A 17,157-nucleotide genomic window follows, 5' to 3' on the forward strand; every position below is an offset into this window, starting at 1 on the left:
CATGTCTATATTTTGGAGGTTATTTGATAGCCAAAAAAGACTTCTCAAATCATTTCCCTCCTGTACTATATCATTTGTTACCCAACTATTTTTAGGCTCATTGCGAGTTATTTTACTAGTCATTGGACAAGATATGTCAATATGGTACGTCAGTACCCTAAAAAATGTTTAATGTTCAACCCTCTTTAAACCTCTTTAAAATGTTCAGTGGAAAAACTACTTTGTAAATTTAATACATTCGAGTGAGAAAGGTTTCTAAACGTTACGTTTTGACCTCTTTTATCTTGTCCTGTTTCAGTTTTAGCATCTATTAATATAGGCCAGTTATCTGCCTCACCCTATATATTTTCGTGTATAATGTACATTGCAAAATTTATGAATTTAATAAATTTCAATTTAACCATGTATATTCAACAAGATTCAGAGACTTCACACTTTATGCTTCCACAACATCGTTCATACATCGTTCATAGTTCAAACAACGTTCTGTTTTGTTGGAAGCTAGCACACATTATGGAGCCATAAGTTTCTTTAACAAATTGCCAATAGATATACGAATGAATTTACATCAGCCAAATTTTCGGAGGTGTGTACCGGGTGTCCCAATAAGAATGGCTCTCGGCCATATCTCAGGAACCGTTTATAGTAGAGCTTTGAAATAAAAAATTTTATAACAAAAGTTGCCTCAGGAAAAGCCTGGAAATTATTTTCATAATTGTGGGACCTGGAATATGTACCTATATGATAATTTTATTTATATTATTTTTAGTTATACTTCTTTAGGCGCGATTGAGATTGAGGGTGAATTTATATTGATCTGCGCGCATGCGCACACCGAAGGTTTGGTATTAGTCTTTATACGGGCTCTGATTGGGTGTTGAAATGATCTGTCAATAATTGTTCAATATGGAGGTTATCGGTAAACAAAAATGTTGTATAATATATTAGTTTTTATTGTTGTGAGGACAGAAATAAAATCAAATTTATAATTATAGTGACTTTTTAAATAGTTTTGAAAAGCCACAGGTACGTAATTCTAAATGTTTCAGTTGTATTCCAATAAAAAACTATCTTCATACCTATTTGGAAAATGTAAAAAAAATAATGTACTTACCTAGTACTTGCTATGCTATACACCTAGTAGGCAATGCTTTAATTTACATAATCTGATTACGAACAAACTTTCTACAAATTTTCATCTAATGTATCGTTTTCTTACTCTATATATTGTTGTATTTTAATTCGACAAAAAACTAATAAAAATTCATATAAACAAAATGTCAAAAAGTTGTTCAGTTTGTGTATATTCCCACATGACGTATACGCGAAGGTGGTGCAGTTTGAAATCGCTTCGACTCTCGTACGGCGGGATACACGGGAAGTAGGTTCAAGCCCAATGCAAGTTATATCATTTTTTTATTTTTTTTATAGATTTTATGATTGTAAGTATATTATTAGATAATTTTTTTCAGAAAATACGTATTTAATTAAAATTGTTGGCAACAATTATTGTTCAGAAATCATTAGTGGCATTTTTCAATGTGTTTGTGTGTGTTTTATTCTTTTATTTTTTTAATTTTTGGTATTGTTTTAATAAATTTTTTTGGAAAGTAGTAGAGAAACTGTTTAAATTATATTGATTTCGTTGAAATCATATAATAGAAGTATAACTCCTTACGTGCGTACAAAGTACACACATTCTTTTTTTATATATTCTTTTATTATTATTTTAAACTTCACAATTTTTTCGCAAGAACAAGTTTTTTGTCCAGTTTAGAACCACTGATGTGTGCATGTTATTAAAATACAATACGAAATGTTACTAAGACATCGAATATTTTTTGTTGTACTTTAAAAAATATATTATGTGGCCGTGACCGTAGAACTATAAGAAGTTCCTTGGAAACATTCGTGAATGATGGACTCAAATATCAAATAATATAAGACGACTATTTCATTTTGCTGAAGATGTTGCGAGAAACATTCGCAATGGTGATCGCCAACGCCGGACAATTCTGGCATCGCACGTGAATAATAGGATTAAAAAATATATTAATTATATTGTAAACGGTGTTTTATAACGGTAATAATATTGCGACTATGGTTCTACCCACAACAGTTTATTAAAATTGTTATTTTTCTAACTAGTGCGGAAAGTGATACTTTCACGCACGAGACTGCCGTTTACCCGAACGACGCGATATCGGAGTTCGGACAAGCAGTCGAGTGCGGGGAAGACACTTTCCGCATGAGTTAGGAACAATAGTTTTTCTAGGGCCGTACGTTTGGAAAAAAAAGCCACAAAAAATAGAATTATATCAATATAATAATGGGTTACCACGACAACGATATTGGTTTCCATGACGACGAATTGTCTACTGATCTGACTTTTAAATATTATGTCAAAATAATTTTATTTCATCGAATTATCAGTAGTAATTGCACAAGAGCACTAAAATTATTGAATTTTTCCCGAGTGACACTTTGACAGATGAAATTATGTCAAAGTGTCACGATGGCAAAAATTCTATATTAATTTTAGAGATCGAGTGCAATTTGTTGCAAATATTTCATGAATAAAACTGTTAAAAACCAAAATTTTATTGTAATTTATTTATGTAAGTACAAATTAGTACAATTAAACACACAGTTGTTATAAATATTTACGGTTGAAAGTCATCACTTTTATAATTTTTAAAACATTAATTGTTATTAATGTCACTGAATGTATTTTCTCATAGCAACGAAGGGCATCTGACGTAATATACTTGACGACGGGAAATTATCAGTAGTAATTGTACAAGAGCTCTAAAATTCTATATTAATTTTAGAGTTCGAGTGCAATTTGTTGCGATTATTTCATGAATAAAACTGTTCAAAACCAAAATTTTATTGTAATTTATTTATTTAAGTACAAATTAATACAATTAAACACAAAGTTTTTATAAATATTTGACGATTGAAAGTCATTACTTTTATAATTTTTAAAACATTAATTGTCATTAATGTGACTGAATGTATTTTTTCGTAGCAACGAAGGGCATCTGACGTAATATACTTGACGGGCAATTATCAAAAATTATCAATTTAATTCAGATTTCTGTAGTTTTCTATTGGTCAGAATCTCCTATGAATGAAATAATCAAAAATTATCAATTTAATTTAGATTTCTGTAGCTTTCTATTGGTCAGAATCTCCTATGAATGAAATAATCGCGCTAATTTCATTAAAACATGAACACAATAAGATAAATTTGAAATAAATTAGTAGGTAAGTAATAGCTAAATATTAGTTTATTGCATTTATTATAATATATTATAATGCCATATTACAAGGTTTTTAACTTTCCCGCACGCCGTGCGGGAAAATTTACTTTCACGCACGCCTGCGGGAAAGTGCAACTTTCGGAAGTGGCTCTTTTAGCAAGGCCGTAGAAAAAAATTATTTTGTCATAGAAAACGAGTTAATCTAACGGTATATTTTGTGCTATGTACTTATTGTGCTAAATGTAATTGAATGAGTTCTTTCCTGTCAAAGAAATAATTTCTAAATGTTACATGTGGAGAAGAGGTAATGTGACTAAGGTGCGAATTCTATTTTCATGTATTAATAGTTTGGCAAATTACAATAAACATTGTTTTATGTGGTGACGGTAACATTTTGATTCTAGAGCGATACCACAACACCCCCATATTGACAACAGGACTTGAGAATTCCACAGTTATTGTTGGGGAATCTGTTAAACTTAGTTGTATGTTTGTTTCTGACTTACATCCTTATATTGTGTGGACAAACTTACCCTACGGTTATGCTAAATGTTCTTACGAAGCTTTGGACGACTGCAATGCTAAAGTACTTCAGGTAAATTGTTTTATCTTAAATGTTCTTGTTTTATAAACCATAAGCAATGTCCCAATATGCGTCGTGTTTTCTTTTTTCATGAACAGTTTTTCATTATACAGGGTGTTTCATTAATAATTGTCCATATAGTTACTGGAGAAACCTTAGCACAAAATACGAAGATTTAACCTAAAACACTAAAATAAAATGTGGTTCCTTACTGAGTTACAGGGTGTTCTTTTTCTAAAAATTTAAAAAATATTTTTGCTCAGCATTTTAAAATTATTCGACGTATGTTTTTCATGCTTGGCAGGAAGTATACGTACTGTACAAACTACTAAATTATGTTTAACAAACTTTTCTGGCTATTACCAGAAGCGTGCGACGGGGGAAAGTAGAAGGTTGACCCTTTCCAAATTCTACGCCACTGGCGAAATTGCTATTTTAGTTCAATTTTTAGATTCTCCAATACTTTCTATGAAAATAATGTACTCTTCATTAGTAACGATAAAGTCATTAGTTTTCGAGATATTTGAAGTTGAAAATGAAACGACACGGTTATTTTGATCAGTGTACACTCATACCTCGCTATACGGCCGCTCTTTATACGGCATTTCGCTATAACGGCCCTCTTCAATTAAGGCACGTTTTCGATATACGGCCTAAAATATTTCGCTATAACGGCTAGCTGGAGAGAAAATTTTTGAAATTTGCAATTAAAAAGAAGACATTAAAATATATTTGCATTTTGAAAAAAAAATATGGCCAGATTATGTAAAAGTACATAGGACAAAGTAGGATTGTACACATCCTACTGAAGCAGAAGTGAACATCCTATCTGAAATTAGCCCAAACATTTCGTATCTAGCACATAATCTCGGCTTTGAGAGTTTGAACGAACGAGATGTGCTTGCTCTACTTGGAGCTGATAGGGAACCCGTTTCATTTGAAGAACTCATTCAGTTGTAAACAGAACTGGCACTTGAAGAAACAGAGGCTGTTGTTTCCAAACAGTTAACATCAAAACATTTGTCGAAAGCTTTACCTATTTCGAACAAGGAATAAATATCCTTCTTGAAAACGATCCTGACGTCGAATGTAACGCGAAAGTTTCTCGAGGAATTAGCTGATATAAACAACTGAAGAACGAAATAGACAACATGTGAACACAAACAATGTTGGACAATTTTCTAAGCCAGGTCCAACCTTACCAGCGAAAAATGATGACGGCAGTCATCTGCAGGTTACGATTTCTTCATCGTTCTTCAGATTAAAGCCATTTAAAAAAATGTGTGCACACATACACATATTTTATGTAACATGAAGTTGTTTCATTTTTGTTTATAGATTTTTGTTGGTTTTTGGAGTATGTTACATTTAACATATATTTAACAAATTTGGAACCGATCCCATCGAATTTACATGATTTTGTATTAGAATAATTGATTCGTTTTACGGCTTTTCGCTTTGCGGCCAAGTTTTGTGGAACGTATCTAGGCCGTGTATTGTGTCGCTTCATTTTTAATTTCAAATATCTCGAAAACTAATCATTTTATCGTTATGAATGAAGAGTATATTATTTACATAAAACGTATTGCAAAATCAAAAAGTTACACTAAAATAGCAATTTCGTCAGTGGTGTAGAATTTGGGAAGGGTCAACCAGACACTATCCCCTGTCGTACGCATCTGGTAGTAGCTAGAAACGTTTATTTATCTTAATTTAGTCGGGTGTACAGTACCTACACTTTCTGCCAAGTATGATAAGGATACGCCAAATAGTTTTAAAGTACTGGGTACAAATAATGTTTTAATTTTAATCATATGAATTATATCATAAATTAATCAAAATAATTGTGCCGTTTAATAATTAACTTCAAATCTCTCGAAAACTAATGACTTTATCGTTACCAATGAGGAGTATATTATTTACGTAGAAAGTATTTGAAAATCTAAAAATGGCACTAAAATAGTAATTCCTCCAGTGGCGTAGAATTTGAGAAGGGTCAACCATTCACTATCCCCTGTCGTACGCCTCTGGTAGTAGCTAGAAACGTTTGTTTGTCATAATTTTGTAGGGTGTATAGTAATCGCACTTATTGACAAGTATGAAAGGGATACGTCGAATAGTTTTAAAATGCTAAGCAAAAATACTTTTTAAATTTTTAGATAAAACACCCTGTAACTCAATAAGGAACCACATTTTATTTAAGTGTTGTTAAGAATCGTTCCTAAAAAATGTTGACTTTACTAACAGCAAAAATAGTGCGTAATTATTAAACTGCGTAGAACGTCAAGATCATAGTTACTGTATTCATTCTGTTTTAGAACGTCGCGAAGAACAGTCAATTATAAAACAGGTCGCTGGGACTTTTCTGTTGGTTTATGTTGTAATTGTTAGTTTTGTTACAACAATAAAAATTGAAAAGTATATTGGCTTTAATTACATTCAGTGTGCAATCAATAGCGGGACCAAGTCCCCAACATAAGTGGTTCTTCGAAGCCGAATGGTAATAAGTGGTCCAAACGAAGTCGGATGGTAATAAAATTTAAATGGTTTAATGGTTTATGGTTTTATGGAATTCAAATACTGATGGAATTATTGATTTTTTACAACTATTTTGTGCAAAGCTGGTTAAAATTGGAGATTGGTGAGTCGTTAACATTTCCTTATATTTTTATTATTTCCTGTTACATACACATATTCCCAATATATTTGAACTAGTTGGTTTTGGTTTAATAATTATAATAATACAGGGTTTACTCTTTTTAAAGTTTAATAATTATAATTGTACAGGGTTTACTCTTTTTAAAGTTTAAATTATAATTCTTTTATTAATAAGATGACGGAAGGTTTAGTAAGAAAGAGAGGGACTATTAAGGGAAAATTAACAATTTTTACAAAATTTGTAGATAGTAGTAATATTGTTGCGGGGAAAATTAATGACGAACAATTCCTTATTGAATTTGAAAGTAGATTACCTAGAGCGGAAAGACTGTTGGATGAATTTGAAGAAATTGAATAAGAAATGTTGGTTTTAGATGACAAATATAATGGAGAATCTGAATTAATAAATTTTGAAAACTTATTTTATAAAATTATTTCGAAAGCTAGAAAGATTGTGAATGACAGTAGATATCCTGGTAATGCTAATGACAATCAAAGTTTGGTCAGTGACGTATATGGTGGGGGGGCTAAGATTAAGTTACCTCCAATTCCAATAGCAAATTTTGACGGTTCTGTAGAAAATTGGTTAGAGTTCAAAGATTGCTTTGAGAGTCTTATTCATAACGATAAAAGTATTCCTGATATTCAAAAATTTCATTTTTTAAAGCGAGCGTTACAAGGTGATGCCGCTAAAGTTCTGCAGAAGCGCCAAACGTCAGCAGTTAGTTATAATATTGTCTGGAAACTTTTGTGTGACAGGTATGACGATACTCCCATGTTGGTTGATTATCATTTAGATGCGTTGTTGTTGTTTCCAAATATGGTAAAAGAGTCAGCTGATCATTTGAGAAATATGTTGGATACTATGACAGAAACCCTGTTAACGTTGGAAAAGCTTGACATTTCAGTGGAAAATTGGGATCCAATAGTTATACACTGCCTAACAAAAAAGTTTGACGACATTACATTTAGATGTTGGGAGGAAAAGCGGCCAAAGGGAAAAGTGGCTACTTTGGATGAATTCAAAACGTTTCTAAATGAAAGGGTAGATACTTTAAAGAATATTGAGAGGAATTCAAAAAAGGTTAAGGAAAATAAGGAACAGAGCGCTGGTAGCCACAATAACAGAGGACATAATAAATGGCAACGACATAAATCATTTGTGAACACAGAGTCAAACTTAACAGAGACTAATACATTCAGTGTAACAAGTCAAGATCCGTTTTGTCATTATTGCAAAAATAAACATTACATTAATAACTGTGTGGAATTTGGGAAATTAAGAACTTTTGTGAGGTACGAACAAGCGAAAAAGTTGGGCCTTTGTCTAAATTGTTTGAAAAAGGCAAATCATACAAGTAAATACTGTAAAGCAGGTAACTGTAGGAAATGTGGACAAAAACACAACACAATGTTACATTATGATGTAAGACCAAATACAGAGACGGGAGTTGGTCGACCTGGTGGTAACAAGGAATATGATGGAGCGAAAGCTGGGGAAGCTGGTAATAGTGGTGGTTTGCAAGTTGGAACGTCTTCTTCACAGGCGTTAGAGGTTACACAGCATGTTGGGTCGGTTGTTTTGGATAATGGGATAGAGGTACCAGGAGAAATACTATTAGCAACCGCATTGATACAGGTGATGGCAAAAGATGGCTCGTGGCAAACATGTCGTGTTTTATTGGATTCTGGGAGTCAGCCAAACCTGATTAATTCTGAGTTAGCTGGTAAGCTGGAACTTCAACAAGATACAGTCACAATCAGAATTTTTGGTATCAATCAAAAGTCTTCTGGTGTTAGTGGCAGATGTATGGTTTCATTTAAGTTATTGCATAATAATTTTCAGAAAAAAATTTCATGTTTGGTTGTGGCAAAGATCTGTGGTTTGATACCTAGTCAAAATCTAAATATATCTCAATTAGATATACCCCCTCATTTACCGCTAGCTGATGCTGGATTTTGATTTTCTGGTAAAGTGGACATGTTACTAGGTGCCGAGATGTTTTATAGTCTTCTTTGTGTGGGACAGATTAAATTATCTGAGTTTCAACCCGTGTTGCAGAAGACATTGCTGGGGTGGATACTGGCTGGACCGATGCAGAATCCACAGACGTATAACTTAACTATGTGTAATTTAAATGTAGTTGACATTCAAAATCAGTTGGAGAAATTTTGGGCCGTGGAAGAAATTCCTCAAGAGAGGCAGTCATTGTCTGTTGGTGAATTAGAGTGTGAGAGTATATTTGTGGAAAATACCAAGAGAGAAAAAGATGGTAAATTTATCGTTAGAATTCCATTTAAAGGAGAGTTGGAGCAGTTGGGGGATTCTAAACTTGAAGCTAAGAACAGATTTTTAGCGTTGGAAAGAAGGTTAGAGAAAAATGTCGTTCTGAAGGGTATGTATGGCTCCTTTATGAATGAATATATATCACTGGGTCACATGTAAGTGTCAGAACCTTCAGAAAGTGAAATAGCTTATTACCTTCCTCATCATGGAGTGTTGAATGAAAATTCAAGCACTACTAAGTTGCGAGTTGTCTTCAATGGTTCAATGAAAACAAATACGGGCGTGTCTCTTAATGATATTCAGCATGTTGGACCAAAGATTCAGGAAGATCTTTTGTTGATTTTGTTGAGATTTAGGCAACATCCTAAGGTGGTGTGTGCAGACGTATCAAAAATGTACCGAATGATTTGGGTATCACATAATCAACGGTGTTTGCAGAAGATATTTTGGAGAACTTCACCTAGTCAACAGCTGGAAGAATATACCTTGAACACGGTAACGTATGGAACGAGGTCAGCTCCATATCTTGCAATCAGGTGTTTGCGACAGTTAGGTATGGATGGTCAAAGGGAGTATCCTAAGGCAGCGGAAGTAATTTTAAGAGACTTTTATGTTGATGAAGTGTTAACAGGAGCAGAGACAACAGAGGAATTATTGGAATTATGTACCCAGATGGTTCAATACTAAAAGCTGGAGGTATGGAATTACGGAAGTGGGTATCAAATGATGAAGAAGTGCAACGGAAGTTAGACAGTTCAGTCTTGGTTGATCACGTACATTTTGGAGAGAAAGAACAAAACAAAACGTTGGGACTCAATTGGAAATTTAAGCAAGATGAATTGTTATTTGAAATTAAGTTTTCAGTAGAAGATGGAAGGCACACAAAAAGAAATATTCTGTCGGATGTATCGAAAATATTTGACCCGTTGGGGCTGGTAGCACTTAGTGTGGTTCTAGCCAAAATTATTTTGCAAAAACTGTGGAAGTTGGATTTGAAGTGGGATGAGTCATTACTTTGTGAGTTGGATGGTGAATGGTCTAGATTAAAATTAGATTTCATTGTAATAAATAAGTTAGCAATTCCTAGGCAGGTAGTATGTTCTGGTGCATCAGTGGTTGATATTCATGGCTTTTGTGACGCTTCTATAAATGCTTATGGTTGTTGTGTTTATTTGAGAAGTGTAAATAAATGTGGAGATACTTCAGTACATTTGTTGTGTGCAAAGGTAAGGGTGGCACCATTAAAAAGATTAACTATTCCTAGACTGGAACTATATGGAGCCCTGTTATTAGGTAAGCTGGTAGCTAAGTTAAAACAAGCAATGACTATAAACTTTAGAAAAACAGTCTTTTGGTGTGATTCTACTGTGGTGTTGAGTTGGTTGAAAATGTCACCTAGTGATGTTCAGGTATTTGTGGGAAATCGTGTAAGCCAAATTCAGGAATTAACGGACCCAAAAGAGTGGAGACATGTTAGGACGGATCAAAACCCTGCAGATATCATATCTCGAGGTATTTTTCCATCAAAACTGATGGAGTGTCAAAGATGGTGGTATGGCCCAGATTGGTTAATGTTGGATGAGCAAAAATGGCCTATGTCCGTTCCTGAACCAATTAGTGATATGCCCGAGACTAGAGTGCATGTTGGAACCTGCCAAGGTGCTAAGGACATATATAAGTTTCCATTTCATATATTCGGTCACATAATTAGATTAAAAAGATCTTTGGCTTATTGTTTAAGATATTTTAAGAGACAGTACTGGGTGCTTTAACTCCTGCAGAGTTAACACATGCTATGAATATTTTGGTTAAGTTGGCGCAAAAGGAATCATTTTCGCAAGAGATTAAAGAATTGTCTAGTAAAGGGCAATTGTTGTCTAATAATACCCTACATAAGTTAAGTCCATTTCTTGATGCAAATGGTATCCTCAAGGTGGGGGGTCGACTACAGTTGTCGAGTTTGGAATATACGAAGAAGCATCCAGCTCTATTGAGCTCTAAGCATACATTAACAAAGTTGTTGGTTGAATGAGAACATCAACGTCTCTTACATGCTGGTCCGCAGGCCGTTTTGAGTTCAATCCGTGAACAGTTCTGGATAATTGGTGGTAGGAATCTGGTACGATATGCCATTCATAGGTGTGTTCAGTGCTTCAAGGCCCGGCCAGTTCCATTGTCTCAGATAATGGCTCCTTTACCTAAATATCGGGTAACTCCATCACCTCCATTTTATGTAACGGGGATGGACTATGCTGGTCCATTCCAAATTAAAAATAAGTATGGGAGAAAGTCTATACTTTCAAAATGTTATGTATGTCTGTTTGTATGCTGCTCTACTAAAGCAGTTCATATTGAGTTGGTGTCGGACTTGACAAAAGAGGCGTTTATCGCGTGCTTTCGTAGATTTGTTGCACGTAGGGGTAAACCATTAAAGGTCTTGTCCGACAATGGTACCCAGTTCGTTGGGGCAAATAACGAATTGAAACTATTGGGAGATTTTTTATTGTCTTATTCACAGTATTTAACAAATTCAGTCAGTAGTGAAGGTATTAACTGGAACTTCATTCCAGCCAAGTCTCCAAACTTTGGTGGTCTATGGGAGTCGGGGGTAATGTCCTGTAAAAAACACTTAAAAAGAATTTTGGGCAATGGTAATCTTACATTTGAGGAGTTTTATACCATTCTAGTTCAAATAGAAGCTGTCCTAAACTCAAGACCTTTATGTCCTTTGCCCTCAAGTCCTGATGATTTTGAGTCCCTTACCCCCTCTCATTTCCTTATTGGACGACGACTCACCTCATTACCGGATCCTGATGTACGAGAAATACCTATAAATCGATTATCTAGGTATCAACATATGCAAATGCTTCAACAGCACTGCTGGACGAGGTGGTCTTTGGACTATATTATCGAAATGCCGCAGAAGGTTAAGTGGTTTACTGAAAAACCAAATTTAGAAGTTGGACAATTGGTGGTGCTGAAGGAAGACAATCTTCCTCCTTGTCAATGAAAGATGGGACGTGTAAAGGAAGTGTATGTCGGCCCTGATAACAAAGTACGGGTTGCGCGTATTCAAACTGTAAATGGCGAATATAAGCGATCAATTTCAAAGTTATGTCTCTTACCAATTGACAATGTTTAAGAAAATATACTCTTTTTTTATGTATTCTTTTTTATGTATTAATTTTTATGTATTCATTTTTATGTACTCATTTATATGTATTCATTTTTGTTTGTCCAATTGGGGAATTTACTTGTTTTATAAATTGTTTAACTTTATGTTTATTGAAATAATATTTCAAGGTGGGGGAATATGTTAAGAATCGTTCCTAAAAAATGTTGACTTTACTAACAGCGAAAATAGTGCGTAATTATTAAACTGCGTAGAACGTCAAGATCATAGTTATTGTATTCATTCTGTTTTAGAACGTCGCGAAGAACAGTCAATTATAAAATAGGTCGCTGGGACTTTTCTGTTGGTTTATGTTGTAATTGTTAGTTTTATTACAACAATAAAAATTGAAAAGTATATTGGCTTTAATTACATTCATTGTGCAATCAATAGCGGGACCAAGTCCCCAACAAGTGTTTTAGGTTAAATCTTCGTATTTTGTGCTAAGGTTTCTCCAGTTACTATATGGACAATTATTAATGAAATACCCTGTATATTATTTAAGTTAATCATTAATACAGGGTGTTTCATTAATAATTGTCCATATAGTAGCTGGAGAAATCTTAGCACAAAATACGAAGATTTAATCAAAACACTTAAATAAAATGTGGTTCCTTCCTGAGTTACAGGGTGTTTTATCTAAAAATTAAAAAAATATTTTTGCTCGGCATTTTAAAACTATTAGAGGTATCCTTTTTATACTTGGCAGAAAGTGCGACTATTAGACAGCCTTCTAAATTATGATAAACACACGTTTCTACGTATTGCCAGAGGCATACGACAGGGGATGGTGAATGGTTGACCCTTCTCAAATTCTACGCCACTGACGGAATTGCTATTTTAGTTTAATTTTTGGATTCTCCAATACTTTATATGAAAATAATATACTCTTCATTTGTAACGATAAAGATCAGTGTATTGTGTCGCTTCATTTTTAATTTCAAATATCTCGAAAACTAATCATTTTATCGTTACGAATGACGAATATATTATTTACATAAAACGTATGGCAAAATCAAAAAATTACACTAAATAGCAATTTCGTCAGTGGCGTAGAATTTGGGAAGGGTTAAGCAGCCACTATCCCCTGTCGTACGCCTCTGGTAGTAGCTAGAAACGTTTATTTATCTTAATTTAGTCGGGTGTACAGTACCTACACTTTCTGCCAAGTATGATAAGGATACGCCAAATAGTTTTAAAGTACTGGGTACAAATAATTTTTTAATTTTAATCATATGAATTATATTACCATAAGTGATAAATTAATCAAAATAACTGTGCCGTTTCATATTTCACTTAAAAAATCTCGAAAACTAATGACTTTATCGTTACCAATGAAGAGTATATTATTTACGTAGAAAGTATTTGAGAATCTAAAAATGGCACTAAAATAGTAATTCCTCCAGTGGCGTAGAATTTGAGAAGGGTCAACCATTCACTATCCCCTGTCGTACACCTCTGGTAGTAGCTAGAAACGTTTGTTTGTCATAATTTTTGTAGGGTGTATAGTAATCGCACTTATTGCCAAGTATGAAAAGGATACGTCGAATAGTATTAAAATTCTGAGCAAAAATGATTTTTAGTTTTATAGATAAAACACCCTGTAACTCAGTAAGAAACCACATTTTATTTAAGGGTTTTAGGTTAAATCTTCGTATTTTGTACTAAGGTTTCTCCAGTTACTATATGGACAATTATTAATGAAACACCCTGTGTGAATTTTTTCGTACGTTTCTATCTTATTATTTCTAATATCAACCTCTTTCACAAATATGTCCTTCCTAAATATTCCTTAATTATTTTAACATAATATATTTTCATTTTTACAGCAATTAGTAATTAGTACATTTCTTAGACTTATAATTTTTGTAACTCTACTGGTACATTTTCATTTCCCTAACAAGCATTGGATGTTCTTCTGATTTTTCAGCTCTCCAAAATTAAGTTTCATATATCGTCGCTGGTCTTGTGGCAGTTTTATAAAGCCGTTGTCTGTTATTCTACTAATAAGTATAATAACACTATTATGGTAGTAGGTATATATGAACGAAGATGATAACTCACAAAGCAAAGATGAATTTTGGGGAGAATTAACGTTTGCAATATATACCACAACAAGAGAAATCTACACTAGAGATATAGGACCCTTTGGAGAAATAATCAGAAATACCAGTGACAAGAGATTACTAGAAGTTTACACTCTAAAGATTTTGTCAATAACTGACACGTATACGTATACTAAGAAATCAAAATTCAAAATAAGAAATCCATAATTGATATATACCTATCTAGTTGAAAGCAATGACATAAGAAGAGAAATGGATACAAAATTACACAAAGGACCCGAAATAGGCAGCAACCATTATATGGTAATAACCATTACATGGTAATAACTAAAATCGTTGTTAACAAAGGAATGGCAAAAATATTTAATCAAAAATAAACGAAAATTTATAACATTAAAAAAATATAAGATAATATAATAATGATATAAACAATCTATGGAACAACTATAAGGATATACAATTGAATGCAGTTAAGGAGTTATGTGTAAAAAGTAAAAAATACTCAACAAAGAAACAGACAGCTTGGAGGTCCGTTAATATAAAAAGCAAGTAAACGTGAAGAAAAAAAGGTAAAAATATTAGTTATAGTAGAAAACAAAAGTAATTGGAAAAAAATCGGAGATAAAATAGAATATTATACAAAAATAACCAAAACCGATTCCCCAGACCCCTGAAGACGATAAGAACACAAAGAACTATGAAATATACAGCAATAAAAACAAAAATGCAGAATAAATAACAGCAACAAAATATTAAATAGGTAAAAGATAGAAACAACATTTTCAAGAACTACTAACGGTGATAAACCAATGAAGACATTGATGGAACCACTGGAAGTTAATACAGAAAACTCAATAAACGAGGAAGAACTATAAGACACAATAAAAACGTTGAAGAATGAGAAACACCTAGAGTAGATAGAATAACAGCAGAAATTATAAAAAACCGAAAAAAATGGAGAATAAAAAATATTATTAAAAATAATGGTTAAAATATGGAAAGATGAAGACATCCTGGAAGATTGGAAACTATCACTAATAGCACCCTTATACAAAGAAAGAGATATGAGAGAATGTAATAACTACCGAGGATCGAAGTTGCTATATACATGTAAAAAAAAACCCTAAAAAAATAAACAAACGATTAAGAATAATGAAGGAACACATTAAATAAAGTATAAGTGGATGCTTATACAGAATGATACATTTATTTTTAAAACAGATAACACAAAAAGGACTGCAAGAGAAAAACCCAATATATTTCGCATTTCTTGACTTATAAAAAGCCTTCGATAAAGTAACAATGCAGAAATTATGGAAAATAATAACAGAAAAAGAAATGAACAAGTTACTAAGAATAATACAAAATATACACAATGAGAACAATAATGCGTGATTAGTAATAAATTAACAAAGAAAGAGATATGAGAGAATGTAATAACATAACTACCGAGGATCGAAGTTGCTATATACATGTAAAAAAACTCTTAGAAAAAAAAATAAACAAACGATTAAGAATAATGAAGGAACACATTAAATAAAGTATAAGTGGTAAGTATAATGCCTATACAGAATCATACATTTACTTTAAAACATATAACACAAAAAGGACTGCAAGACAAAAACCCAATATATTTAGCATTTCTTGACGTAGAAAAAGCCTTCGATAAAATAACAATGCAGAAATTATGGAAAATAATAAGAGAAAAAAATGAACAAGTTACTAAGAATAATACAAAATATACACAATGAGAACAAGAATGCCGTGATTAGTAATAATTTAACATCGGATACGTTTACATTAAATGGAGTTTTACAACAGGGAGGAGCACTTAGCCCAACACTATTCATAATATTTTTCTACGAAATTATTAACAAATCCACCACAAAAAGTTGAAAGCTGAATGTAGGGTATAGAAGGCTAAAAAGAGTAGAAATTTCTCAGCAAATCTGAAAACGAACTTCAGAATAGAGAAGATAAAAATATTAACGAACCAAAGGTTATCCAATTTGGAGAACAAGAGGAGAACTTAACATATAAATTAAAGGAACAAAAATAGAACAAGTTAAAGCTTCTACATACTTGAAGTAATAATTGAAGAAATAGGATGTCTAAAAGCAGAAATCAACAGCAGAGTAGAAAAAACCCTAGATCTGTATCATACAATAAACAAAAAATTAATATACAGAAAAGAAATACCCCAGAATACAAAAATGAAAGTTTTTAAAGTTGTTTATGGTACATTCCATGTCAAATCACTCAGGCAAAAATTTTTGGATCTCCGATTTGTCTGAAAATTGGTATATAGCTTCTGCGGGACGTAAAAATAAGATATTTAAGGTAAAAAAATCTTCTTCTTCTTTTTTTCTCAAAATGTTATTTTATGCGATTTTACAGTGATTTGGTGTTTATTTAAACAAATATGCATTTTCTGTCGTAAAGTATCAATGAAAAACATAATATTTTAATAGAAAGAACTCAAAAATGTCATTATATGGCATTAAAACAAGTTATTTTGAATCAAAACAAGTTTTTGATCAAATTTTATAGTGTAAAAATCGTTAAAATACCGTTTTTTACATTTTCCTCCATTCCCAAAATATATCATCAATTTGGCTGAAAATTTGCCCACAGATAACCAAAAGATAGGACTTTAAGTGGATAGAAGGATTTCAATTATATTACAATACCAAAAAAGTTACATGCAGTAATATCATACTCAAAAGTATATATTAGTCCAGTCGGGATAGCATTTGACCTTGAATGCCAAGCTGCACAAAAATTTATTTTTCTGATCTTTAGGGGAGTCAATAGTAGCCTAAATTTAAAATCGCGAATGAATTCCTCCGTTACGTTAGCGGCCATCTTGATTTTAAAGGAGAACCTGTTTTGCTCAATATCTCCGCCATTTTTAACTTTTCGACAAAAATGGTAGGAACTGAAATTGTTCCAAATAAATCGTATTTACAATTATTACAACTTCTTTTCAGCGATTTTTGTCGTGAGGTCGATATTTTCGAGTTAATTATACTTACAGTAGACGCCTATATTTTTGAATATAATATTGCATGTAACTTTTTGGTATTGTAATATAATTCAAATCCTTCTTTCTCACCACTTAAAGT

At 32.6% G+C, this 17,157-nt stretch overlaps 1 protein-coding gene across 2 annotated transcripts in view; it reads left to right on the forward strand.

The window, feature by feature from the left end:
- The window catches only part of LOC114334642 (fibroblast growth factor receptor 4), a 215,293-nt gene that overhangs the window by 81,945 nt on the left and 116,191 nt on the right, over positions 1–17,157 (forward strand). For both annotated transcript variants that reach the window (XM_050642874.1, XM_050642873.1), the window contains one exon: positions 3,671–3,861. In XM_050642874.1, the coding sequence (XP_050498831.1) occupies positions 3,671–3,861 (191 nt within the window). The remainder of the gene's footprint in view (positions 1–3,670; positions 3,862–17,157) is intronic.

Source organism: Diabrotica virgifera, chromosome 2 (genome assembly GCF_917563875.1).
Source record: "Diabrotica virgifera virgifera chromosome 2, PGI_DIABVI_V3a".
NCBI lineage: Eukaryota > Metazoa > Arthropoda > Insecta > Coleoptera > Chrysomelidae > Diabrotica > Diabrotica virgifera.